This window comes from Halteromyces radiatus (genome assembly GCF_025201355.1).
Source record: "Halteromyces radiatus strain CBS 162.75 chromosome Unknown BX664scaffold_8, whole genome shotgun sequence".
Classification (NCBI taxonomy): Eukaryota; Fungi; Mucoromycota; class Mucoromycetes; order Mucorales; family Cunninghamellaceae; genus Halteromyces; species Halteromyces radiatus.
Genome location: NW_026251694.1, coordinates 898,973 through 924,356, shown reverse-complemented (window position 1 = coordinate 924,356; position 25,384 = coordinate 898,973). Strand labels below are relative to the sequence as shown.

The 25,384-nt window shown below is 33.1% G+C and overlaps 12 protein-coding genes across 12 annotated transcripts; 4 read left to right on the top strand and 8 right to left on the bottom strand.

The window, feature by feature from the left end:
- The first annotated feature begins 444 nt into the window (after positions 1 to 444).
- Positions 445 to 2,719, top strand: BX664DRAFT_340921 (phosphatase 2C-like domain-containing protein). Its single transcript, XM_051546907.1, has 8 exons — positions 445 to 534; positions 641 to 748; positions 847 to 927; positions 1,005 to 1,136; positions 1,198 to 1,274; positions 1,390 to 1,531; positions 1,641 to 1,724; positions 1,789 to 2,719. Exons 2-8 carry the CDS (start codon positions 646 to 648, stop codon positions 2,307 to 2,309), a joined length of 1,140 nt encoding a protein of 379 aa, XP_051397194.1. The 5' UTR covers positions 445 to 534; positions 641 to 645; the 3' UTR covers positions 2,310 to 2,719.
- Positions 2,720 to 2,851: 132 nt separating this feature from the next.
- Positions 2,852 to 3,856, bottom strand: BX664DRAFT_340919 (cytidine deaminase-like protein). The gene is made up of 5 exons (XM_051546906.1): positions 3,659 to 3,856; positions 3,473 to 3,605; positions 3,336 to 3,411; positions 3,131 to 3,240; positions 2,852 to 3,028 (listed from the first exon to the last, which is right to left on the bottom strand). The coding sequence occupies exons 1-5, from the start codon at positions 3,809 to 3,811 to the stop codon at positions 2,895 to 2,897; spliced, it is 606 nt and encodes a 201-aa protein (XP_051397193.1). The 5' UTR covers positions 3,812 to 3,856; the 3' UTR covers positions 2,852 to 2,894.
- Positions 3,857 to 4,306: 450 nt separating this feature from the next.
- On the bottom strand, positions 4,307 to 4,651 carry BX664DRAFT_317510 (uncharacterized protein; the record flags this gene model as incomplete). Its single annotated transcript, XM_051542747.1, has 1 exon — positions 4,307 to 4,651. The coding sequence occupies one exon, from the start codon at positions 4,649 to 4,651 to the stop codon at positions 4,307 to 4,309; it is 345 nt and encodes a 114-aa protein (XP_051397192.1).
- A 1,572-nt stretch (positions 4,652 to 6,223) lies between these two features.
- On the bottom strand, positions 6,224 to 8,480 carry BX664DRAFT_340913 (uncharacterized protein). The gene is made up of 9 exons (XM_051546905.1): positions 8,329 to 8,480; positions 8,198 to 8,261; positions 8,013 to 8,114; positions 7,741 to 7,913; positions 7,460 to 7,673; positions 7,297 to 7,395; positions 6,869 to 7,231; positions 6,754 to 6,800; positions 6,224 to 6,681 (listed from the first exon to the last, which is right to left on the bottom strand). Exons 1-9 carry the CDS (start codon positions 8,457 to 8,459, stop codon positions 6,345 to 6,347), a joined length of 1,530 nt encoding a protein of 509 aa, XP_051397191.1. The 5' UTR covers positions 8,460 to 8,480; the 3' UTR covers positions 6,224 to 6,344.
- Positions 8,481 to 8,672: 192 nt separating this feature from the next.
- Positions 8,673 to 10,906, bottom strand: BX664DRAFT_340911 (major facilitator superfamily domain-containing protein). Its single transcript, XM_051546904.1, has 7 exons — positions 10,593 to 10,906; positions 10,506 to 10,521; positions 10,343 to 10,439; positions 10,119 to 10,271; positions 9,692 to 10,032; positions 9,499 to 9,621; positions 8,673 to 9,440 (listed from the first exon to the last, which is right to left on the bottom strand). The coding sequence occupies exons 1-7, from the start codon at positions 10,825 to 10,827 to the stop codon at positions 8,756 to 8,758; spliced, it is 1,650 nt and encodes a 549-aa protein (XP_051397190.1). The 5' UTR covers positions 10,828 to 10,906; the 3' UTR covers positions 8,673 to 8,755.
- Positions 10,907 to 11,680: 774 nt separating this feature from the next.
- BX664DRAFT_248534 (S-adenosyl-L-methionine-dependent methyltransferase) lies at positions 11,681 to 12,227 on the bottom strand (the record flags this gene model as incomplete). Its single annotated transcript, XM_051540268.1, has 2 exons — positions 11,681 to 12,083; positions 12,154 to 12,227. Coding segments are annotated over 2 exons (477 nt in total), but the record flags the coding sequence as incomplete, so codon positions are not given.
- A 1,059-nt stretch (positions 12,228 to 13,286) lies between these two features.
- BX664DRAFT_302486 (DEAD-domain-containing protein) lies at positions 13,287 to 15,640 on the bottom strand. The gene is made up of 7 exons (XM_051542435.1): positions 15,363 to 15,640; positions 15,146 to 15,300; positions 14,994 to 15,066; positions 14,779 to 14,928; positions 14,600 to 14,700; positions 14,163 to 14,512; positions 13,287 to 14,079 (listed from the first exon to the last, which is right to left on the bottom strand). The coding sequence occupies exons 1-7, from the start codon at positions 15,594 to 15,596 to the stop codon at positions 13,385 to 13,387; spliced, it is 1,758 nt and encodes a 585-aa protein (XP_051397188.1). The 5' UTR covers positions 15,597 to 15,640; the 3' UTR covers positions 13,287 to 13,384.
- Positions 15,641 to 16,094: 454 nt separating this feature from the next.
- Positions 16,095 to 18,017, top strand: BX664DRAFT_366906 (P-loop containing nucleoside triphosphate hydrolase protein; the record flags this gene model as incomplete). Its single annotated transcript, XM_051548545.1, has 2 exons — positions 16,095 to 17,484; positions 17,590 to 18,017. 2 exons carry the CDS (start codon positions 16,095 to 16,097, stop codon positions 18,015 to 18,017), a joined length of 1,818 nt encoding a protein of 605 aa, XP_051397187.1.
- A 233-nt stretch (positions 18,018 to 18,250) lies between these two features.
- BX664DRAFT_388597 (uncharacterized protein) lies at positions 18,251 to 19,813 on the bottom strand (the record flags this gene model as incomplete). Its single annotated transcript, XM_051549481.1, has 4 exons — positions 18,251 to 18,507; positions 18,573 to 18,888; positions 18,948 to 19,027; positions 19,096 to 19,813. 4 exons carry the CDS (start codon positions 19,811 to 19,813, stop codon positions 18,356 to 18,358), a joined length of 1,266 nt encoding a protein of 421 aa, XP_051397186.1. The 3' UTR covers positions 18,251 to 18,355.
- Positions 19,814 to 20,071: 258 nt separating this feature from the next.
- On the top strand, positions 20,072 to 20,920 carry BX664DRAFT_268651 (uncharacterized protein; the record flags this gene model as incomplete). Its single annotated transcript, XM_051541010.1, has 3 exons — positions 20,072 to 20,447; positions 20,523 to 20,575; positions 20,639 to 20,920. 3 exons carry the CDS (start codon positions 20,072 to 20,074, stop codon positions 20,918 to 20,920), a joined length of 711 nt encoding a protein of 236 aa, XP_051397185.1.
- A 607-nt stretch (positions 20,921 to 21,527) lies between these two features.
- Positions 21,528 to 23,425, top strand: BX664DRAFT_340901 (polysaccharide synthase). The gene is made up of 3 exons (XM_051546903.1): positions 21,528 to 21,644; positions 21,695 to 21,767; positions 21,929 to 23,425. Exon 3 carries the CDS (start codon positions 21,954 to 21,956, stop codon positions 23,190 to 23,192), a length of 1,239 nt encoding a protein of 412 aa, XP_051397184.1. The 5' UTR covers positions 21,528 to 21,644; positions 21,695 to 21,767; positions 21,929 to 21,953; the 3' UTR covers positions 23,193 to 23,425.
- Positions 23,426 to 23,520: 95 nt separating this feature from the next.
- BX664DRAFT_340899 (ribonuclease CAF1) lies at positions 23,521 to 25,244 on the bottom strand. Its single transcript, XM_051546902.1, has 2 exons — positions 24,225 to 25,244; positions 23,521 to 24,153 (listed from the first exon to the last, which is right to left on the bottom strand). Exons 1-2 carry the CDS (start codon positions 25,182 to 25,184, stop codon positions 23,659 to 23,661), a joined length of 1,455 nt encoding a protein of 484 aa, XP_051397183.1. The 5' UTR covers positions 25,185 to 25,244; the 3' UTR covers positions 23,521 to 23,658.
- Between the last annotated feature and the right edge of the window lie 140 nt (positions 25,245 to 25,384).

Here is a 25,384-nt window from a genome sequence, read left to right as displayed (position 1 = left end):
ATTTTTTTTTGACACTCTATTTCCACCGTCCACAATCACTTCATATATTATAAATAAATGATGACTTGAACTTTTTTTTTTATATATATTAAATATCATACCGTAATAGACCTGTCCTTTACATTATATCATAGATTATTGACTGTAATTCCCTGAATGGATAAATAATGTACAATGATGAATTCTTTTAATATATGTGATGAACATGAATGATAATGACGTTATTGGTGATAAAAAAAAAGGCCGAGTATTGGGTTACAAATAAAGTGTAAATTTTGGAAGTTTTCTATCAGTGAGAAGAGGCTGATGTATTCCATAAACGGCAAGTGTGTGCATAAGAGGTGAGCCCCGCCAGCTCACTGTGACGCGAGTTTTCCCTTTTGTCTCACCTTTTCTTTTTCGCTCCTTTTTTTTTTTTTTTTTTTTTCTCTCTCTTTCTTTCTACTACTTTTTTCAATATATAATATTCTACACTTATATATATATATATATATTATAAACAATTTTATACAAACAAAGGGAAAAAGATTTACTGTAAGCCAACTTTGAAATTGTTGTTATGAACAAACAAAAAAAAAAAGCAACATCTAATATAATTCCCTCATTATTCTTTCTCTCTCTGTTATATCTTTTTCCATAGTGAACATGGGTCAAACTCTCTCGGAACCGATTGTGGATAAAAAGTCTCATTCTGACTCTAATTCTAAATATATATATGGTGTTTCTTGTATGCAAGGTTGGCGACTCAGTATCCTTTTTATATATTTATATTATATATATAACCTTCATTTTTATGTCGTATATGTCCTTCACTTTTTTTTTCCTTCTTTTTTTTTTGAATAATAGCAATGGAAGATGCTCATGCTACTATATTAAAGTTGGATGATACTGAAGCCTCTTTTTTCGGTGTATACGATGGTCATGGAGGTAAATCCTACAATCAAATTACTTAGGGCGAATGATATGTCACTTCATCTAATCTGATTCTATCCCATCTATTCAAGGTTCTACTGTGGCAGAATATACTGGTGACGTTTTACATCAGAAAGTTAGAGAAAGTCCATTTTTCGACAAGAAGGATTATCGATCAGCGTTGAAGGATGCCTTTTTGACTATTGATAAAGATTTGAAAGAAGGTATAATAATGATGTAAGGCCGTCCCTTTACTAATTATCGCTTTAACTTTACTATTTGTAGATCAAAACTTTGCCTATGATCCATCTGGTTGTACTGCTGTTACTGTTCTTTTGACACCTGAAAACAAAGTATTTGTGGTAATGTACTCTCTTTTGAATATAAAAAATATATAAGAATTGCTTGGATTTTATTCATCTGTTTTACATATATATATATATATATATATATATATATATATATATATATTTCTAGGCCAATGCCGGTGACTCCCGTTCTGTCATGAGTATAGATGGACATAGCAAGGCATTATCATACGATCACAAGCCTGTAGACCGTTTGGAATCACAGCGTATCGTAGCTGCTGGTGGATTCGTTGAATTTGGTCGTGTGAATGGTAATAAACTATCGGATATTATCCTAACATCAAATAGGACTAACGAAAAAGAATCTTTTCTTTTTATTATTTTTGTCATGATTGATATTCATTGATTATTATGTATTAGGTAATTTGGCCTTATCTCGTGCTATCGGTGATTTCGAATTCAAGCAAAATGATCATTTACCTGCTGAAGAACAAGTGGTGACCTGTAAGTGACATGAAGAGGAGGTATATGTGTAATGACGGCTCACCCTGAATATATATATCAATAGGTAATCCTGATATTATGGAACATCAATTGACCAATGGAGACGAATTCATTGTATTGGCATGCGATGGTATTTGGGACTGTATGACGAATCAAGAAGTGGTGGATTATATCCGGGCACGAGTGGCTGATAAACAACCTTTGGAAGAAATATGTGAACAAATCATGGATCATTGTTTGGCCCCAGATAGTGAAGTAGGTGGTGTAGGTTGTGATAACATGTCCATTGTTATTGTGGGTCTTTTGCAAGGTAGATCCAAGGAAGAATGGTATGAATGGATGGCTTCTCGTGTTCCAAAGGTGGTAAAACAAGATGCTCTTGGTAATGATTTGGAACCAACAAAGATCAACGAACAACCTATGAACGATATCATTGAACCTTCTGTAGATGAAAAAATCAGTCTGACTTCTTCTGATACTGGTCCTGTTCCTGCTGATCCCATTGCTGCTGCTGCTGCTGCTGTTACTGCTACTACTGCTACTACTGCTACTACTGATGTCAAGAATGATTGCACTGATCTATGAATATGTATTATTTTATCATCATCATCATCATATCAACAACAACAACAACAATGTCAACATTCCCTTTATCCAATAGTTTACTTGTTTTTATTTTCTTCTCACTCCTTCATTTATGTTGTATTTAATTTCATTGCCTCTTTTTTATTTTATTTTATTTTTTTTATCTCATCATCATTCTCACCGTTATCATTATATTATCCTTGTTTTCATTTTATTTTATACAATCCTAGTTCTTGTAGTACATTCTACCGAACTATTTTCCCCTTCTCTATTGTGATGAACAATAAAAACAACCATATCTATTTGTACCGTTTTGTTATGTTACTAATCAAAATGATATCATAAAATCTCAAATTGGAAATTCATGCAACTGATCAAGAGGGGGAAGTGATTTGTTATTTCGCTTAACCAGCAAAGCCAATCTCTCCATTTTAAACAATCGAAAATCAAAAACATCTATTCAAATTCCTTTTTTTTTTTTAAATAACGTCCAGGAGAGTCTATTGAATATACAAAATAATAATAATAATAAATAGATGTGTCTAAGATGATTTAATGAATAAAGTGTACAAGAAGTCTATAATACTATGTTGATGATGATGATGATGATGATGATGAAGGTTGTGAAATAGTGGGGGTAGATATATTCGAGAGATGGGGAGATATCATAGGTACATCCGTCTTCAAGATTCGATTAGCCTTTTTCTTGGGAACAGGAGCTAAAAAAAAAAAAAAAAAAAAATTATATACAATAATCATAAAAGATAAAGGGACGAGCTCAAATATATATATCGCCGCAACGGTCATTATGCGTGCCTTACCATTTGTGTTTTCTCGTACATAAAATTTGCGAAGTAATAAAACAGCCTCTTCATATAGGAACCCGCCTTGAGATGGATATGAACTTGATTCATTCGTCAATAACCTTGAACTTAAAAACAAAAAAAAAAAAAAAGAATAGAGTTTTAGTGAAATTGAAGCAGAAAAAAAAAAAGAAGGTAAATTGACTTTTGTCATATCCTTTACTCTGAATGAATATTGAAGACAGAACCATTGCCACCAAACTTGTCATTACCACATCCAAAATATACTTGTCGAATTCCTAATAGTAGTAAATAATAACGTATCAGCAGTCCAGCTAAGAATTGAGTTATCATCATTACCCATTTGTCGCAATGCAGATGCACACATGATACAAGGTTCCACTGTGACATAAAGATCTGTTGTTGCAAAGACAGATTTATCGTGATGAGCTAATATATAATCAATGGCTTCTATTTCTGCATGTCGTGTCGCCTAGTAAAGGAAGATCAATAAAGATTATAGCATATATCTATTTGTTTTCTTACATTACAAGTTTCATTGGGTTTATTTCTTCCACGAGCAATAATATCCTTGTTATCCTTGACAAATACACAACCTACAGGCACTTCCTTCTGATCATAGGCTTCCTGAGCTACATTCAATGCTTCTCGCATGTACTGTTCGTTGTAGATTGACATAAGATAACACAATGTAAGATCGATGTGAATGAAAAGAATGAAAAGAAAAAAAATGACACAAAACTCTTTTTCAATTTTTTTTTTTTTTTTTTTTTGGACTTTTACAGCCAAAATTTTCGAACTCCTCAGCCAAATTTTGGCTGTAAGAATAAATCGTCGAGGGGTCATCAGGCAATTTTTCGAAAAATCGATGGAATTCTTTTTAATGCATATTATTATTTAAAGTAATCAATAAAATGGATATGGATTACTTTTTTTTTTCAATAGGAATCTAATGGTAGTAGTTTTATTGGATGATGATCAATAAATGAGGGATGATAAAATGTTTTATTTTACTCTATAAACAAACGGTGATTCATAGGAGTGATCTATGTTCGAGTCCAAATTTGATAAATAGAAAGGATTTTTTTTTTTCAAAAAAAAAAAAAAAAAGATAAGAAGAGAAAAAGAAAAAGGATGACAAAAATATATTCAAAGGAGTGAGAGAGGGCGGCATCATGATGTCCATCCATTGGATGGTATTGAAGGTATTGGTGGTAAGGGTTTAACAAGGATAGGCGAAGAAGAAAGACGTTCCTCGATAAATGTTTTATTAGTCGGATGATATTTTTCATACAGACCGGTTTCTATTAACTCGTCTGTTTTCTGTCGAGGCTGCATACAAACAAGATATCTGCCAAGACAACCACGGAGCGTTCCAAATTGAAGACCAAGACAGAGACAAATGATCAAAGTCACCACAATGCCGATCAATAATCCACCTCCTGTATTGGTAGGGACTTGACTCGTGTTCACATAAACCGATGTATCGTCTATGTTTTTATCATGATGTTTACCCATTCCACTTTAAAATTAAAAAAAAAAAGGATGAAAATAGGGAAAAGAAAAGGAAGGAAGGGAATTGATTATATATCGAACAGATGAACGTAAACAATTCTGTATCATCAACAATAAAACAAAAACAAATTAGTTCCCATTTTATAAAAATATATGCATTATCAAGGGCATGATCATCCTCCACCCATTGGAGGTAAGAAAAACAAAACAACATTTATTTGCACTATTCGAGAAAACGAACGGTAGTCAGCCTCCGATCATTGCCATATATGGTCTGACAAAAAAAAAAACCAACCCATAAAATGGACATAAATGTTTATTGAAATAAAAGTAAAGAGTATAATAATATATATATATATAACATGTAAAAAATAAGTAAATATAGTTTCTAAGGGTATAATCTAATCCTTTGTCCATCCAAGATAACCAATCATTTTTTGCCAATAGTGTTTGAAAAAATTGCCCATGATAAAGATAGTAGTTAGAGATTGTTGATCATCACGCATTTTCTTCTCTAGCATTTCAAGTTTGCTATAAAATCCAGCCACATTTTCTTCTCGTTCCATCAGATTGTCATTGAGTACATTCAATTCATAGTGAAGCTTAGCACTGTCGTCTTCCACTCGTCTTAGTTGTTTTTCCATATCGACCTGATCATCCACAACGAGTTTAAATTGTCTTTCTATTTGTTCGAATTCTGCTGATCGTCGAGTATAGGTACTTCGTAATTGTTTAGCCATTTCTTCATAACCTTTCGCTAATACTTGTAATTGTCGATATTTGTATTCAAGTTCCGAATGTTGTTGCCTTAATCGTTCATATAATAAATATGTTTCCACATCCATATGTGATGTCAAAAGAATATCATCCAACCGATTTTCTAGTCCAATACGTAAATGTTCCTTGGAATGCCATCGTCCTTTTTGAATATTTGAGATCCTCGATTTTGGTCGTCGCCATACTATTTTGCTGTGATCGGGTGCTGACATGACGGAAAGCCGATCGTCATCATCATCATCATCATCATCATCATCGTCATCATCATCATCATCATCATCGCTGATTTGGTGATTATTTTCAAATTCCTCGTGATCATCGTACCAAAAATCATTGTTATGATCATCATCGATATCATCAAAAGTTGTCTGGGATCGAATGGTTGCAGTATCTTTGAATGAGACATGATGCCGAGGGAGTCTTCGTCGAAAAGAAAGCAGCGAATTTTCGTCCACAGATCGAGATCGTTCAAGTCGTAAGATGGGTGGCGTTTCTTCATATTTGATAAAATCCCCTCCACCAATCTGTTCAGGTTTAGTGTCATCCTCTTGCCGTGTCTGGGTAATAGGTGGTGTCGGTATCGTTATTGACGGCGTAGTTGCATTAGTGGTTGGGTAGATATCTGGTGATGGAGATGGTGATATCATATGTTGTTGTTCAATATTATTTTCTTTTGCAGCTGCTGGGACATCATTGCCTATGATATATCAATGAAAACAGAGGTGAGAAACCATGTCTTATATATAAATAAATTGTATGCGTAGATAGTTCGTACCATCACCTTCATTCGATGTTGTATTTCCTTGTATCCATATATCATTTTGTTTCGAAGGACTACAATAAGAAAAAAAAAAGGTATTGATACATATATATAGATATATATATAGATACGCATCCATCATTTATCATTATTATCATATTACCTTTCAGAGAATTTGAGCGCATTCGATCCATCCATGTCTGAGTATTCCACGTCTTTCTTTCCAAGTACTGATCCTTTTCCATATATTTCTTTGGAAGATCGTCCCACTATGAGATCATCTGCCGTTCCAGCAGAACTTGACACACCACTTGCCATTTCACCATTGATAGCCGAAGAAGGTAAGCGAATACTAGAAGTAGGTGATCGATGATGAGTTGTTGGAGCAGAAAATGAGGATCCATTATTGTAATTGTTATTGACATTGCTATTATTTTTGATGGAGGTGGTACCAGATTTATCGGCAGATGAATGATTTGAACCCCATGAAAGTGATCTAAACAAAGCATAAAAAAAATAATGGTTAAGATTATTTTCACATTATTAAATACAAGTCATGATATCTTACCCAGCTACTTTGGATAGTATTTCAGCTGCAGCACCACTGGTTTTTGTCTATTTGGAATATAAAATAATAATAATAAAATGAGAAGATATTTAAAAATAATTTATCATCTTCTTACCGTTCGAGCAGAGACTTCCTTAATAAGATGAAGTAATTCATGAGGTTGTTTATCATGATCATTACCAATACTATTTTTGAGACGAGGACGCCAGATAGCACGTAAAGAATCAATGGTGGCATGATCACGAAATACTTCAGGGTTACAATCTTCACCAAAGAGAGGATAATTATTGATTCCAGAAATGTCGTCTAATTTTGATTTGATTGCCTTTCGCATACGAAGAGGCCCAATATGATGTTCATCTAGTTTCTTCAAAGTTTCCAAGTCAATGACTTTGATTTGTCGTAAACCTTTCATTCGTTGATACGTTCCAATATCTTCGGAAAATTCCTCCCAATCGGCAAATGGATCTTTGACAGTCTAGATAATCAAATTGATTAAACTTTTTTTTTTTAATTATTGTTTTTCTTTTATTGGATTTTTACCGTAACGTTGTAAGAATGAAGTTTATTTCGACAAACCACTAATTTGGTAATAAGAGAAGTCAAAAGATGTGGTTCCATCCAAGGTTCTTTTAAGGTATACTATAATATTAAAAGGTTTTAAGTGATTTTTTCATATTTATTATTATTATTATTATTATTTTACCGTTGATCCTTTGTATGGTTGATATTTTCGATAATATTCACCAAAAGCAGCATTTGTTTCATCACAAATCAGACCATCCACACAATCACGCCTTAATAAATTGAATAGATAAAGAGCAGTTTGAGCTAAAGTCACCAGATTGATCACGGCATCTTCAAAATCCACAGCATCAGCAATCTTGTAAAGGGATCGAAATTTTTCTTCAGAAGCTGGACTATTATATATAAAATCGAGTCTTAGTATTTCAATACTTACCACCCCCCCTTTTTTTTAAAACTTACTTTGGTTTCCGGAGATTAAACGCACTACGACCAGTACAATTTGTTCTTTTCAAATTGATATTGACACATGCTTGTCGGATCCACTTGTCATAATCTCCATCAGGTATCAAAACCATATCCATATCATAAGGTAATTCACTAGGATCAGTTAATAAAATTTGTCCTTTGGGTGTCTATCATAAAAAAAAAAAAAGAAAAAGAAAAAAAAGAGAAAAGAAAACAATAATAAATACTTTGATAATAATAATAATAAAAAGAAAAAGAAAACTTACTGATTTGTATTTAAGAGGTGTCAAGTTACTAAAAAGACGTTTCACATCAGGTCTTGCATGTTGAAGATCTGCAGTTGTAATACCAATGACACATACTTTGATCTAAAAAAAAAAAAATAAAAAAAATAAAATAAAATAAAATAAATAAAATAAAAAGATGTAAGTAAAATATTTTTTATATTTACCTTATGAGACTTATCACCAGTAAACACTTTAACAGTATTTGAATGTGTTTTTCTGTCACATATCCTAATCATGATATAAAAAAGTCATTTGTTAGATATAAAAGCTCTCTCTATCATATATAAATTGTTACCATTGTTCCACAACATAGATACGATAACCTTCTAATTCAGTTTCTTCTTCAAGGATACCCAAACCACAAAGACTAGCTACGTCAAGTGCTTTTTTTCTTTCTGAAAATACAAACTTTTTTATGTCGGACATCGAGTCATGATTTAGTTATATATAAAAAGAAAAACAGAAAAGGAGAAAGAAAGAAAATGAAAGAAAATCATTATTTGGATTGACTCCGGAGTTTCAACAACTATAGTTGACTCGTGATAAACCTTTTGACCAAAAAGTTCATTCATATTTCATTTTTTTAAAAAAAAGAAACATGTGAAAGAACAAAAAATATATAATAATGAACATATAAAATGAGAATAATTTGTTTGATTTTATTTGAATAACAGATATATAAAACAAAATAAAAATAAAAATAAAAAAATTTAAAAAAAGATCTACTTAACTCGTACTATATATCGACTAAGACCAGCTGCAACTAAAGCCATCAATCCACCAAAAGTCAAGACCATAGCCACACTAGAAGGATTGGTTTCATTTTGTTCTTCATCCAATGAGTCACTTGCTGCAAAAATAAAAGCAGAAATGACCGCCACTGCAAATTGAGGGAATACTATATACATATTATGTACACCAAGTATAAGTCCTGCATCAAATTCTTCATCACTATCTTGTTGTTCTAAAAGACGTTCTGATGATGATGATGATGATCCATAATAAATTTCTTGTTGTTGTTGTTCTTGTTCACCATGTCTAATATCATCTACATAACTAACATATTCACCTACCAAACAAAATGGAACCCATAATACAACGGCCCAAGATATCCCCATAATAGAAAGAATGATCACAGCTCCAGTTACAGAACGAATAAACCAAGTCGATAGTAAACAAGTAGCAGATATCAAATGAGATGTAGTATAAATATTAGTCAATGATACACATTCAAACGAACTGAGATTGTTGGATATCAATGGAATAAGAAAGCCTGCCACTACTGAGACAATTGAATAACATAATAAAGCAAATGATCCCATTCTTGATCCTTCTGCCCAATTGCCAGGTATTTTCTGTCCATGATGTGTCTGTGCTGCAAAATATAATTCAGATACCCATTGTGTGCTTTCAAAAATATATATAATTAGAAATAAGTTTAAATTAATATATCAATAAAAATTACCTGTAGAATAAAAATGGAAACCATCCCATCCAAGCAAAGAATTGAGTATTACATAATGTTTGAATTGGTGTAGGGAGTTGTCGAAGAGCTTTCCAAATATATAGAAAAGTATGATGCCAACGTCTAATATCACACAATATAAATATTAAAGAAAAAAAAAATCTTATTTTTTTTCATTTCATTCATCACTTACAAATTGATATCTTGATTTGTTCGATCATTTTTCTTTTCAGTAGTGGAAAAACATGTTACTGCCAAAGTAGTACAAAATACAAGGATGGATAAGAGACAAAAGACCTTCATTTGAGAATTTCCTAACCATGACATATGTTTGACTAAATCCAACGATCCAACAAGGTATCCCATCACCATTGCTGAATTGGACATCCTAGCACTCCAAGCATTTGCTTCATCTTGTTGCCAAAGAGGTGGAATATCAAGTATCAAAGCACGACATATTGCTTGAGCTGCATTGAGTGTAAAATCCAAAAAATAAAATGATGCCACAGCCACTAAAATGATACAGATACGATCCTATGAGAAAGATAAAAAAAAAAATAAATCTATCAATACTCTACCTTTTTTTTTTTTTTTTTTTTTTTTTTTTTTTTTTTTTTTACATCAGAGTGAAATTTCCCAGCCAAATAAAGTCCAATTTCTTTTGCATAAGCAACCCCAAGCATAGATAAACATGTCAAAATACCAGAAGCTACAATAAATGGTCGGCGTTTTCCAAATCGGGAAGTAGACTTATCACTGAAAGCGCCTATAATCTGATGAACAGTAATAATAATTAATTATAATAATACAATATTAAAATCTATCTTCTATTTTTTTTTCTTACAGGGTGTACAATAAGACCTGAAAGAGGTCCAGCAAGCCAAACTGATGCAGTAAGTTCTCTAGATAAATGAAGTGATAATAGATAAGGTGTACCATATCTATAAAACAGATATAAAATAAATTTTCTTTCTTTATCACCATGATTATTTTTTTTTATTTCTTACGATAATTCTACAGTCCCTATACAAAAAAAAAAAAAAAAAAAAAAAAAGAAATCAATGATGGATATCTTTTTTTTTTTGTAGACTTACAAGTGAATTGAACACCTGCCATACATAGACTTAAACAAACAAGTTGAATTGTGGAAAGTCCAGGAAGAGGTTCAAGATGTTCAGGACTTGATTTGATATACCTCATACCTTGAGCTGTTGTTCCATTGTAAATAGATGCTTCAAACGATGAACTTCGTCGGTGATAACTAGGTCTTCGTACAGGAGGTTTCTTCGGTAATAAAGGTGATGCATTTCCAGGTGTTGGTGTTTTCATTTTTGAGAAATGGTTCAATCTGGTACATTTACAAAAAAAGAAAAATATATACAATACATTCAAAAGAATAAAAAAAAAAGTGGGAAAAAAAAAGTGGGAATGAAAAAAAAGGAATCTCGGTCATCACCCGCTTTTTATGCGACGAGTACTTTTTGGCAAATCCGGGCGGGTGTTCAATGTGACATGAAAGCTTTTGTCTCATATCATGCATCGAGACGAAAAAAAAAAAAAAAAGCAAACTAAGAATATCATATATCATTGGTCAGAATTTTGTCCTATTGTTTGGTAAGCCAATGGGATAAGAAGACAAAAAGAAAAGAACTTTTTTTTATTGAGTGGGAAACATTAGTGTGATATAGAATATAAAATAAGGATGATGATGAATGAATAAATTAGAATGATAACAGAAGGTAAAAATAAAAAAAGATATAGACTAACAATACTAAACAAAACAAAATAATAATAATAATAATAATAATAATAATAATAATAATAGAATGATCAATCCATTTGACAGTGATATTTACATGATAGGTCGTTTGTTGACAGTCATAAAATGAAAGTTGGCATAGGTATGATATTGTTCCATTTCCCGAGAAGCAATAGAGGTGTTAGAAACAAATAGTTTGTCATCCTTTGGTCTTGAATAAAATTGACATATCCTAGTTTGACACTTGCGAAATATATCCAAAAAATCATCTCTACAAAGTACACCCAAACGACCGCCCCAAAGGCCCATAGGCAAAGATCGGTATTTTTGTATCAGATTGAGACAATCATCACTAGGAGCATAAGAAGCCAATTTAGTAGCCACATCCGTTCGAAATCCATGGTGAGCTGCTACTGAAATAACTTCTTGATTCATACTTCTTGTTACTGGTCCTACTGAGCACATCTTGATGTCCACTTCCAATAATTCCAAAGTAGCTCCAGGTTTTAGTAATTTCCAGCAATAACGTGTCGCTAATTCATATTGAGCTGCAGTAAACACCAAAGCCATAAATCTAATATGGATGAAATCAAAACTACAAAGATCCAGCTCAGATTGTAGTTCATTCAAAATGTTGCATTGTATAAGTCGACAATTGGAAGGAAGACAATTCACATCAGAAAGCCAATCCACGTTATCGATACCAATCACTTCAATATTTGGATATTTTTGAGCCATCTCGATACACCAGGCACCAGATCCACATCCAACATCAAGTATTCGTCCTTGTTTGAGTTTTCGAAAATCTACCGTTGATCGAAATTCCCTATACATAAAAAAAAAAAAAAAAAGGTCAATACAATCTAAATAGCAGAATAGTTTACTCTTTAACTTACTCTGTAAAAGCAAGGTTCATAAAATCGTTCTTTAGTTGAGATTTGTCAGCTTCATATTCATCAACATCAAGTAATTGTACAGGTGCATGCAAGTCAGGATCCTCTGGTGTTATCGTAGTACTAGCAGAATTTAAAGAGACAGAACGTCTGGGACGTCGTTTGGCCTTGTAAAGAATATTTGCTAATGTCGAAGATTTCTTGGGTGAATGTTGCTGCGGTCCAGAGGTTGGAAGTTGTACATTAGGTAATTTTTGATCCTTTGTTTTTTGATAAACATGGTGAGAGCGTATAGGAGGAGCTGAAGAGGCACGATCCATAGTTAAAGAGCTTTGTCGTATTGAAGTAGTTGGATGGTGATTAGATTCTTTAAGAGAATGTGACCTTTGACAGGTTCGTTTTGTTGTTGTTGTTGATGGTGGTGAAGAGAAAAGAGAGGTAAATAGAGGTGATCCCGACATCCAAGATTGTCGCCGTTGATTGTCTTCATTTTCCAAGACTTGTGTACGTCCCATTGCAACACTAAGAAAAGAATGGAAAGGGAAATGAAGAAAGGGCAAAAAAAAAAAAAAAAAAAAGGTGGATGGAACTAAATAAGCGGAGTCCTACGGAGGGTAAAAAAAAAATAAAAAAAAAGGGCCGTTTTTCCTACCCGAAAACCTGAAAATCATTAAACTTTCAAAAAGGGTCCTTTAGATTCATCATTATAATTTTCAATATTCATATTCATTTTTCTCCAAATAATATAAATCTCATGTATTCTTTAAAATCATAATCATAATCATAATATTAGATAGTTCTAATTTGTATTGTGATATTTTCTTAATCAGTTAATCAGTCGTTTAGTTCAATAGATTGACACGTATTCTATCATATACACCGCTCAAAGAATTTAAGACAGTAAACCATGGAATGACACTTATAACGCAGCAAAAGGTATCACTTGAACCTTAATTTTTGAAACAAAGCCAAGATATCATTGATGATCCTATTAAATAAATAAATAAAAAAGGTTTTTTTTATTCAAAAAGTAAAATAATAATAATAACAATAATATTATACAAATGCAGTGGAATCAAATATAAAGAGAAGATGCGAGATTGTTTCTTAATGTAAATATGATGTAATATAAGTGTGTGTATGTAAGTTTATCTTAGTCTATCGACGGCGGACCTTTTTCAATGGATTCTCCTGCTTTCGTTTCTGTATATAAAAATAGAAAAAAAAACATTTGTTATTGTCTTGGTTTCATCACTTTTTTTTTTATTACCTTTCCAAATTTCTTTTTTCGTTTCTTATCGCCGTGAAAAGTAACGTCATTGCCATAAACTGTTGTAGGATCATCCATCATTTGTTGTTGTGTATTCACTTTGGGCATTAAATAAGAAGGTACATTCTTGAGGTGATGTTGAATCAATGCAGGTTGTAAAGCTTTGTCATGACGTAAGAATTCCAAATCTTTTGGTTTATCTTCAAAATGAGTCTTGAGTTTTTCAGAATTCAAAATTTCACGTTTGATTTCCTTAATACGAGCTTCCTTGATGGCCACCTTGTTGATCACCTTGATAGCGTCCTGTACTCGATATTTAAATCCATCTACACTTTTCCTTTCAAATGAATATGGTTTAATAGTCATATTTTCCTTTTGTTGTTGCTTTTCCACTCTATCAAAGATGATTTCATCTCTATTCATTTTCCTTGCAATATCCAGGTTGTTTGGTTTATCATCGACAGGTACCACAAAACTGAATGCCATTCCTTGTTTACCACCTCTTGCTGTACGTCCAATACGATGAGTGTATGCCTTTGCTGAATATGGGAAGTCAAAGTTGATTACAGCTGCCACATCCTTGAAATCCACACCACGAGATACACCATATTCTTTATCCTTTTTGACTTGAGATTTCTTTTTGGATTTCTTTATAGAACCTATTTTTTTTTTTTAAAAAAAAAAAGAAGATGAAATGAGACACTATTTGTCCGTAGACATGAACTAAATTTTTATTCATTACCTTGTTCTTCACCTTGACTTTCATCATCATCATCATCATCATCATCATTATTGCTGCTGTTGTCATCATCTTCTTCTTCATCTTCGCTATCCATTTCCCCTTTGAGTTCAGATTCGTCAGTAGCAATCAAATAATTGTATTTTCCACGATTGAATTCTTCAACAATATGATATCTTGAGTTTAATGGTAATTCAGAGTTGAGTACACATGAATGAATGGCGAATTGTTCTAGGAAAAGTTTCAGACGATAACAACGATCGATATCATTAACAAAGAAGATCACTTTGCCACGAAGTAACCGTAATTTCAACATCACAAAGGTAAACAAAAATTTGTCGAATTCAGAGCATCTAATATTACATATATATATATATATATATAATAATGAATAATCAGTCAGTTAATCTCTCCTTTTTTTTTTGTTCCTTCATACTTACTTGATCACATATTGAGTAAGTTGACTTGAAGTTTCTTTTTCTTCTTCCAATTTGAGAATCGCTGGTTTTCGTAATACCAATTGTTTCAATTCATCGATATCCTATTATAATGAAAAAAAAATAATATAAATATTTGATTTCATTCAATAATAATTATAATAATAATAATAATAATTTACCTTTGTAAACGTTGCAGACATGAGAAAGCTTTGGTATATCTTGGGTAAAAATGGAAGAATCTTTCGTAAATCATCTTCGTAGCCAAAAGATAAAATCAAATCAGCTTCATCGATCACTAAATTTTGTAGCGTGTCATTAATCATCATATTCTATTAAAAAAAAAAAAAAAGAATAAAATGAGTATTCACTATTCAATCAAAATTTTATGACTTACTTGAGCTTGCAAATGAACCAAGGCTCTACTGGGAGTGGCGACAACAATATCTGGATTTTCTGCCAACATAGGTCTAAAATCAAAATCAAAAATAGTAAGGATCAGTAACATTTATAAAAAAAAAAAAAATACAAAATAAATATTAATATTACTTTTGTAGTTGAGGAGGAACTTGACCGGCAAGATTTGCCACCTTGATCAAATCATTCATGTATACCAAAAGTCTTTCAATGTGACTAGTTACTTGTTCTGCAAGTTCTCGAGTAGGTACCAAGATCAAAGCTTTGATCGTTTCTTCACTAGTAGACTATATATTTTAATGATATATGATTAGTAAAAATATTATTTGGTTAATTTAGATATACTTACTTCTTTTGTGGACAATATTTTTTGAATAATAGGTAAAGTATACGCAGCAGTTTTTCCAGATCCAGTTCGTGCACGAGCAAGAATATCTTTTCCAGCCATAGCCAAAGGAATAGCTTTAGCTTGAATTAAAGTTGGATGCACAAATTCAAGTTGAGCAATGGCTCGAGATAAACGAGGATCAAAATCAAACGATTCAAATGTTTTGCTTTCTTCCAAAAGATGTTGATCAGCCATTTCCTTAACTGAAAAAAAAGAGTGAAAAAAAAAAAAAAAATAAGCTGTTGTAAATGTCGAACACCAATTTTTTTTTTTTTTTTTTTTTTTTTTTAGACTGAGAGTGGCTTACTGAATTGAAGCAATATGCTTGGATGCCCGGGTATTGAATTTTTTTTTTTTTTCTAAATATCAAGTCTGCTTTTTTTGGCAAAAATTTTCTCTTTGTCCCTTTCTCTCTCTTTTTTTTTTTTTTTTTTTTTAATTCAGATCTATATATAAAATGTTAAGTCGTATATTCTTTCCTTCTCTTATACGTCAAGGACAACAAACTACTAAACTTGTTTCAAGAAGACTTCCTCAACTTGCTTTAAGAAGTAGTCTTGGTAAGATAAAAAAAAAAAGAATTTATCAAAACGGATCTCTCATTAAGGGTTTTTATTTGAACATTTAGGTATTAAACTCGATGCTCCTTTACTCAAGTTACAACAACAACAATCTGAACGCTATGGAGTTGCCATGTTCTCTACTCAAGCCGTTCGATATTCTCCTCCTTCTTCTTCTTCTGCAGCTATTATGACAGATCAACAGGACTCAACTGAAAGCAATGAAACTCCTCAGGATAAAGTTACTAAACGATTTGATCAATTGGAAGCTATTCATCCTTACACTCAAAAAGCTATTGCAAGAGTATTCAAGTACGAAGAAATGTCTGTTGTACAAGATGCTGTTCTGTCTCGACTTCCTAATGGAAATGATATGTTCGTCAAGGCAAAGACAGGAACTGGCAAGACCCTGGCATTTTTGATAGCGGCATTAGAAACTGCGTTGGACGGTAAATCAAGAAAGGATCTTCAAAATTGTGATGGTACATCTATTCTAGTTATTTCTCCTACTCGTGAATTAGCCTATCAGATTGCTGAAGAAGCCAAAAAATTAACAAGATTTTTTCCATTTGGTGTTCACTGTTTGGTGGGTGGTGACTCGAAACGAAGACAAATTCATAATTTGGAACGTGGACGGTGTGATATTGTGGTGGCTACTCCTGGACGTTTAAATGATATGTTATCATCCGTACGACATTTGAAAAACGCCTGTGAAAATCTCAAAGTGCTTGTTTTGGATGAAGCTGATCAATTGTTGGATATGGGATTCAAGCAAGAATTGAAACAAATCTTGGCTCAGTTACCTGATGAACGTCAAACCATGTTATTCTCTGCTACCATCTCTAAAGATATTCGTAAAAATCTCGGTGATTTTGCTCTTTCTTCTCAACATGATCTTATCGACACTGTTGGAAAGGATGAAGTCAATACACATTTACATGTCAAACAATCTGCTTTGGTCACTCCCTATCAAGGACAATTACAACTGTTACAACACCTACTCTCCAACTATGAAGCTGCTAACGCTGGAAAAGTCATTGTCTTCTTACCTACCACCAAACAAACCATGGTTTATGCTCAACTTTTCAAATACCTTTTACCCAATCGTGTTGTCCATGAAATCCATTCCCGCAAGTCTCAAGATCAACGTTCCCGTATTGCCAATAAATTCCGCAATAGTAAAGGTGGTATTTTATTTACATCTGATGTATCTGCTCGTGGTGTAGATTATCCTGGTGTCAGTCTTGTCGTTCAAGTTGGTATCCCTTCCACAAGAGAACAATATATTCATCGTTTAGGTCGTACTGGTCGTGCTGGTCGTGAAGGCGAAGGTATCATTGTTGTTGCTCCATTTGAAAAAGAATTTTTGAAAAAGGACATTGGTGATTTACCTATTCAAAAATTGGAACCTCCTGCTTTGGATGAAAAACAAGTGACCGTTAATGAACGTGCTATCGACTATGCTTTGAAATCATTGGATGATGAAATGATTCGTGAAGTATATACTGGTTATCTCGGATACTGTAAGTTTTTTTTTTTTTTTCTTTTTTTGGTCCATCGTTGTAGTAAAAAAAAAAAAAAAGTATACGGATGACTTACAGTATTGTCTTTTTTTTTTTTTTTGATAGACTCTAGCCGTATGCCTCAACTTGGAAAGTATCGTGCTGAAGCTCTTGATGAAGCCAAGCTTTTCTTAGAAGGTATAGGCATCACTGATATTCCTCATCTCTCACAAAGATTCTTACAACAACTTGGACTGGACGATCGTGCTCCTCGCTCTCCATTTACTGATCGACGAAAGCGATTTGGTGATCAACGAAATCGATTCGATGACCGACGAAATAGATTTGATGATCAACGCAATCGTTTTGGTGATAGACGAAGCAATGATAGATTCGATGACCGTCGACGCCCTGATAGATTTGATGATCGTCGAAATGACAGATTCAATGATAGACGCAATGATAGATTTGGTGATAGACGACAAAGAGAAGACAGTTTTGGTGACCGAAGATATCGATCAAGCAACAAAAAAGATAATGACGACTTCTTTTAGATTAATAGTGTAGACCTTGTTTATCATTCATTTACCCTTGATTGCATTTTTTTTTCCCTTTTTTTTAGTATATAGTTTCATTCTGTTTTATATATATACATATTTATTATTTTTATCAATAAACATATCTCTGAATTACCTTGGTTTTTTTTTTTTTTTTTTTTTTTTTGGTCTTGATGAGCAAGTCAATACCATTAGTTATTTTAGAAGGTAAAGTAAATAGATGTAATAGAGGTCGATTGTTTTTTATTTTATATAAAATAAACCAAAGAAAGGGAAAGAGAGAGAGAATATAATACAGTATGATAATAATCTAATGGGAGGGAGTTCTAACATGATCAAGTTGCTTTCCGTTGTAAAAATTCGGCCACTTTTTGATGGTTGAGATTCCGTAAGAATTGTTGCTGAAGTTCTGGAGTCAGTTTTTGATATTGTTCAGCAAACTCCTTGTTCTGCATCAATGCATGTAAAGTTTGTGCATATTTGACATCTAAAAAGTTTGATGAATAATATATAAGAATAAGTATAAAAATTTTTTCAATGTATTTATTTTACCTAAAGGTTGTTCATAAGCCTGAGGAGACTGTTCAGATGATGATTGTTGCTGTTGTAGCTGTTGTTGTTGCTGTTGCTGAAGAAACATTTGCTGTTGTTGAAGTAACATTTGTTGTTGTTGTAGCTGTTGTTCTTGTAATAATCGAGCTTTCTCTGCCTCTGCTTGTGCTCGTTCTTTTTCAGCTTGTATCCGTAAAGCCTGCTGTTGTGCCCTTTGTTCTTCGTTCACTCTTGTTTGTTCTTCACTGATACTTTGTCGTATGTCTGAGGCTACTTGTTTTTCCAGCATAATTTGATACGCAGCATTTTTCTTTTCCTATGGAAACAATCATGATATAAGATTGGGAATTCACTTTTTGATTTGTTTGTTCTTACGTTCAATGACTTGTTGACAAGTTCTCCATGTTTCTTGAATACATCCACTTGTGCTTTGTATATATCTAGCATTGCTTGATCTATATATAAATTTGATATCATGAGTACATATAAAAAAAAAAAAAAAAAAAAAAAAAACATTAGTTACCTTGGCGTTCCAAAGGTACTTTGTTGGCATCTAGATCAGCGGTTGGGTATTGGTATATGTGATAAGGAAGTAACCGATCCATGGCATCTTCAATTGATTTGAAAGGAGTAAGATAATCCGGACGTGATACCTTTTCATGATCTTTGATGAGGGCTTCAATATATCGTTTCTTTACTTGAGTGTGTTGTTCATCAACCTGACTACTTCGTTTCTTGCCGTCCATTGCTAAGATTCGCATCATAGGATCATTTACTAAAGCTATGGGAGGTGTGATTGTTGCTGGCAGAATATTTGTATTGTTGACGACTCGTTCTGAAGGCTGTAGAGCTACTGCTGAAGAAGATGATTGTTGTTGTTGTTGATCTTGTTGTGGCAAAGAGGCAGTTGTAGAGGAATCAAGTGAAGCAAGATGTTGAGAAGTAGCTTGAGTTCGCATACCTGTTATTCCCAGTGGCGATTGAGTTCCAGAGGGTGTATTTGATATGCCACTCATAGCAGCAGCTTGTAAAGATTGCTGTAAAACCAAGATCTGTTGTGGTGTCAAAGGTTGTTGCCGTTGTTGGATCGTAGCTTGGATTTGTTGCTGTATGGCGGCCTGGATTTGCTGTTGTTGTTGTTGTTGCTTTTTCTTTGAATATTTACCAGTTTTGACATATTTTCTAGTGGATTTATTTTCAGAATAGGCAATGGACTGAGGAGAAGAATTATCTGACTGCATTGATTCTCAAAAAAAAAAAAAAAAAAAAAAAAAAATCGTTAAAAGAGATAGGCGACGGAGTCTAAGTAGCAAGAAGTCGAATTGAAAAGAAAAAAAAAAAAATAAAGCGAAAATTTTGAGGCAGAGTAGACAAAATGGCTGTGACTTTATCAATAATGCTGAACACTCGCTGGTTCGCTAGTGTCGGTGATTGAAACGAACAAAAACTACTTTTCTCTTTTTGGACCTTTCCCCTCTTTCTTTCTTGAATATTTCTTTATGACCAAACATCACGAATCCATCTCGCTTCCTCGGTCAACTGTTTCACAAAGTTTGATTTATACAGTTCTACCAAAGACATATTGTGAAAACCGTACTTCTTCTGAACGAGATTGGGCTGATGATCTTGTACAAACTATATGGCGACCAGTCACTGTTGGATTGTTCATAGGTATTCCTGTAGCTTATATGATTTATTCAAAAGTCATTGGCAAACGATATCCTACTGTTGGTCATATACCTCCCGAAGTGTTTTCGAAACGGACAGTGATACGTGGCAAAGTGACATCTGTAGGTGATAGTGACAACTTTAGAATATACCATACTCCTGGAATAGGTTGGGGTTGGCTTCGTACGGTACCAACCACTCGCAAAGGTAATTTTTTTTTTGATTTTAATCTTTTATAATGATTACTCATTTTTTTTTTTTTAATTTTATTTTTGGGACTAGAATTGAAAGATCAAACTATTCCTATTCGTATTGCTGGTGTAGATGCTCCAGAGGTAATATAAAAAAAAAAAAAAAAAAAAAAGGAAATCAAGAGACTCACATTTATTAATATTAAGGGTGCTCATTTTGGTATGCCAGCTCAACCATATTATACTGAATCAAAAGCTTTTTTGACATCCATGATTTTGGGTCGATTTGTTAAGGTGGAACTTCTCTCTCGGGATCAATATAATCGTGCAGTTGCTATGGCTTATTATCGTAAACCGCCTTTCTTTCGAAGAAAAAATGTATCTGAAGAAATGTTGAAAAATGGATATGCAAGCATGTATGTAGCTAAAGGTGCTCAATATAGTGATCAACTTCAGAAATTAGAAAAAGCAGAATCAAGAGCAAAGTAAGTTAAAATATTATGCATTGATCATAATAGAGAATTATTCACTGACAGTTTCTCTGTTTCTATTATTATTATTATTTCTCATTTTTGACATGTCAACAACCTTAGATTATTGAAAAAGGGAATCTGGTCATTGAAACATTATATTTCTCCTGGTGATCACAAGGCAAAGTAAGTATAGTTATTATATAATAAGTTATCAAACTCATCATTTTCTCTCTATCCTTTTTTTTTTTCTTATTAGTCATTTACGTGGTGAAGGTGGCAAATAGATACCTAATTAGACAATTCATTATACAATAAATCTCAATGGTGTGTATGTTATGCACAAAAAAAAAAAAAAACCTAGTCTCTTTACATAGATATTCAACTACTAATTGATTGATCTGACTGATTTCATTTTTCCAATGACAGATTAGTCAAACAAGTGACTTGATGGCATTTTTTTATATATCTATCTATCTCGAACGTGCTACTGTTCTTTTATTTTTGGTATCAGTGGTATGAAATCATCCTTTCAATAAGCTGACTATGAATTTAGTTTTTTTTAAATATCTTTCTTTGACCAAGACCTTTTTTTTTCCTTTTTTTTTTTTTTTTGGTCTCATCTGAATCACCATTATTACTTTTTCTTATCACATTTATCAACTTCACTATAAATCAATCATCATTGATATTATTATTTTAATAATATCATCCACCTAATCAATAAATCAAACAACTACCAGGTAACAAAAAAAAAAAATCCGTAACAGTGGAAATCTTACTATTGTTCTAGTCTGTCTTTTAATTAGATGTCAATGTGGATCAAGCCGAGGTCAAACAAAAAAAAAAATGTGGATGATGTCAAGGTAAGGGAAAAACAAACACAAGATTGAAACAATGGTTATTTTTTTGGACATAAACGAGATAAGAAGCGAAATGGGGTTTTTTTTTTCTGTTTGTTTGTTTTTGATTTGTTACTCACAAACAATCTTTTTTTTTATTTTCTATTTTTTTTTTTTTTTTATAGAACAAACTAACAAATCGAACAAACAATGTTATATCTGACAGCTGATTTTTTCCCCATATTCGTTCCACTTGGTGTGATTGGCTTTTATCGATATCTTTTATTTTTGATCAAGCTTTGTGGATGGTTTGTGTATAGACCTATTAGACCTATTGCCAACCCTTTGTATCAAGCTAAAGACGATGTGACCATTGTTGTACCGACCATTGATGCTGGTGAAGAATTCTGTGAAGCTGCTCGATCATGGTTAGCCTGTAATCCCAAAGAAATCCTAGTGGTGACCGAAGCATGTATGATGGAACCTATGATTACCTTGGCCAATTCCATTGATCCTGATAGAATCCGAGTACTCTCTGTGCCACGTGCAAGTAAACGTGTACAAATGGTGGAAGGTGTGATACATACTAAGACGGATATATTGGTTTTTGCTGATGATGATGCCATTTGGCCGCCTACAATGCTGGATTATATTTTGGCTTGTTTTGAAGATGAATCAGTGGGTGGAGTTGGAACATCACAAACAGTGAAATCGATTGGCAAACATCAATCTATTTGGGAAATCTTAGCTGGCTTTCGACTGACGGTGCGTAATATTGAAGTGGCTGCTTCTACTCATATTGATGGTGGTGTATGTTGTATCTCTGGTCGAACAGGTGCATATCGTACAGTGATTTTGAAGGATCCTGGATTTCAAGATGCTTTTATCAACGATTATTGGTGTAACCGGCATTTATTAAATTCGGGAGATGATAAATTCTTAACGAGGTGGATGGTATCTCATGGATGGTCTACATATATGCAAGTATGCAAGGAAGCATTGTTGTTATCGACATTTAAGAACAATTGGCGATTTTTGAAGCAGGTGCTTCGTTGGACAAGAAATACTTGGCGATCTGACTTCCGATCTTTATGTATAGAACGCTTCATCTGGCATCGACATCCTTTTGTAGCCTACACCATGGTGGATAAATGTCTCAATCCATTGACACTACTTAGTGGTCCTGTTTCTGTCTTGATCTTGTGCAACTTGGATTATCATTTACCCAATTGGAATATTATTGCCTCTTATCTTGCTTGGTTACTCATCACACGTTTTGTCAAATTGATTCCTCATTTATTCAAACGTCCACAAGATGTTTGGGCCATCCCTGCTTTCTTGGTCTTCAATTTTTATTTTGCTATCATGAAACTGTATGCTCTCTTTACTCTTCATAAAACTGGTTGGGGTACACGTCAAGAAGCCGTTATTGAAGAAAATCATTACTGATCAATCAAAACTCTGGATGGGAACAAATCAAATCTAGTTTAGTTTGGTTATCATTACGTAGTTTAGTATTCTATATATATATATATATGCTTTGGTGATGCAATGCATATGTAGATTGATTATTTATATACTTTTATTATTTATTCATTTATTTATTTATTTCATTGGATGATGATCATCGATCAATCAAGAAATAATATAATAAATATACAATAAAATGATTGGATTTTTTTTTTTTTTTTGTGATATCGTATTACACTCAAAAAGCTTTAATACAACCATAGTATTGATTAGTTTTTCTTCGTCTTTTTATTGAATTCACGATGAATTAATACAACAGGGAAAAAAATGCGTTTTATTTATTTGGTAATCATAATAATCAATAATGTCGATCATGCTAATCAAAGGAAATTATGTATAATACAGAAAATAATAAAATAAGTAGATCATCAATATACTAGGAAAACTATTCTAAAGAGGAGGGCCATAATTCTGATTTAAGACGGGTCCATTCCAAACTTGGTTTTGCATAATGACTTTGGACAAGACGTAGTGGTATATCCAAGCGCATCAGATTAACTTTGTTGATATGAGTAGGTAATTCATCCGCTGGTAATGTTGATAAAAAATGACAAAAGATGAAGGCTGTCATATAGGCGTCAAAATGTGCCGAGTGATCACGTCGAGGTGTCCATTCCTGCATTGAAGATGACATGACATCTTGATTATCATTGTCTTTGTTAGTTTGCGTTGTTGTTGCACTTGTTGCTGATAAGGGCTTTACATCAGTGTTGTCGTCCAAACTATTCCCCAATAAATCAGGTCCATTTTTATCTATTTTGCTATCATCATCATTATCCTTGTTCTTGTTGTCCATCTGTATACCTAGATCGTAATCCAAAATCAAAGTCAAGTCGTGTGAAAGAGGACAATCCTTTCCATATTTGCACCATCCATGTTGCTAGAGAGAAAAAAAAAGATATGTATGCGTGTGAGTAAAAAGATAAAAGTTATATGAGGTTCCAATCTTACTGAGTAAGGACCACATATTCCAGTCTTTGATTCCTTTTTGCTAGTCATTTTTCTTGCACGTTTTCTTCGTTTTGATGCAGGTGAGTCTGTTGAGTCATGTCTATTAGATCCATCAGTATTCACGACAGATTCTGTAGAAGTTGTACAAAGAGGTGAATTTTCTATTGGCGACGAGTGAGATGATGATGATATTGACATTAAAGGTGGCAGGACTTGTACGCTCCAAGATTGATCCCTATTTTTCTGTTGTTGTTCCTGTTGTTGTCGATGATACTTGCAATACAAATAAGCCAAGAAGGATTTAGATTCACCCACTACAGAAGTAGATAAATACTTTGTGTCGTAAACACCAGCAGGAAACATTTCAACAAGATCCGCTACAAAACTTGACCAATTTTCTGGGAGTGAAGCAAAGAAACTTTGATACAAGTACATGATATCCAATAACCCATTATGTACAACAATTGGTATACTATTTTCTCGAATGATCTGTAGTATACGATACCATAAATGTCGAATGACTTTTGTTGCATTATCTATATTTGAATCGTTTGTTGATGAGTTGCCACCAACAAAGGGAATACCATATTGGAATACACGACCAAAATCTAATCCATTTTCTGCCAAAAACTTGATATTGTTTGGATCTACTTCAAAGGTACGCTGATTTCGAGTCAAGAATTCAAGATTGGTGAATTGATATTGTGTTTCATCCTGTTGTTGTTTAGATATAATAGTAAGCCCAAAGGAAAAAAGAGTATGTGTACGTATAATTTTGCTGATCGCCTGGTAACGTTGCTCCATATGCTTTGTAATGGTAGGACAGTGACCAGAGAATTCCGTGTCGAGAGCAATATATTGAGCTTGACCAATAGCTTTAAGAATAGGTTCAGTAAGTCCCAAGACGTTTTCACTGGTCACTTCGGTGAAGGCCATTGGAATGGTATTCTTATATGCCATGATAAAAAAGGAATCCAAAAGAAAGATCGTACAGAAAAAAAAAAAGAAAAGAAAAAAAAAAAGGAAAGGGATCAAATTTCGGTTCGAGCGGAATATTTTTTTTTTGTTAAGCTCAATTTTATACCTTTTCTTTTTTTTTTTTCTTGCTTTTCTCACTTACTTAACATTTTTGATTGAATACTGTTCAGAAAAAAAAAATA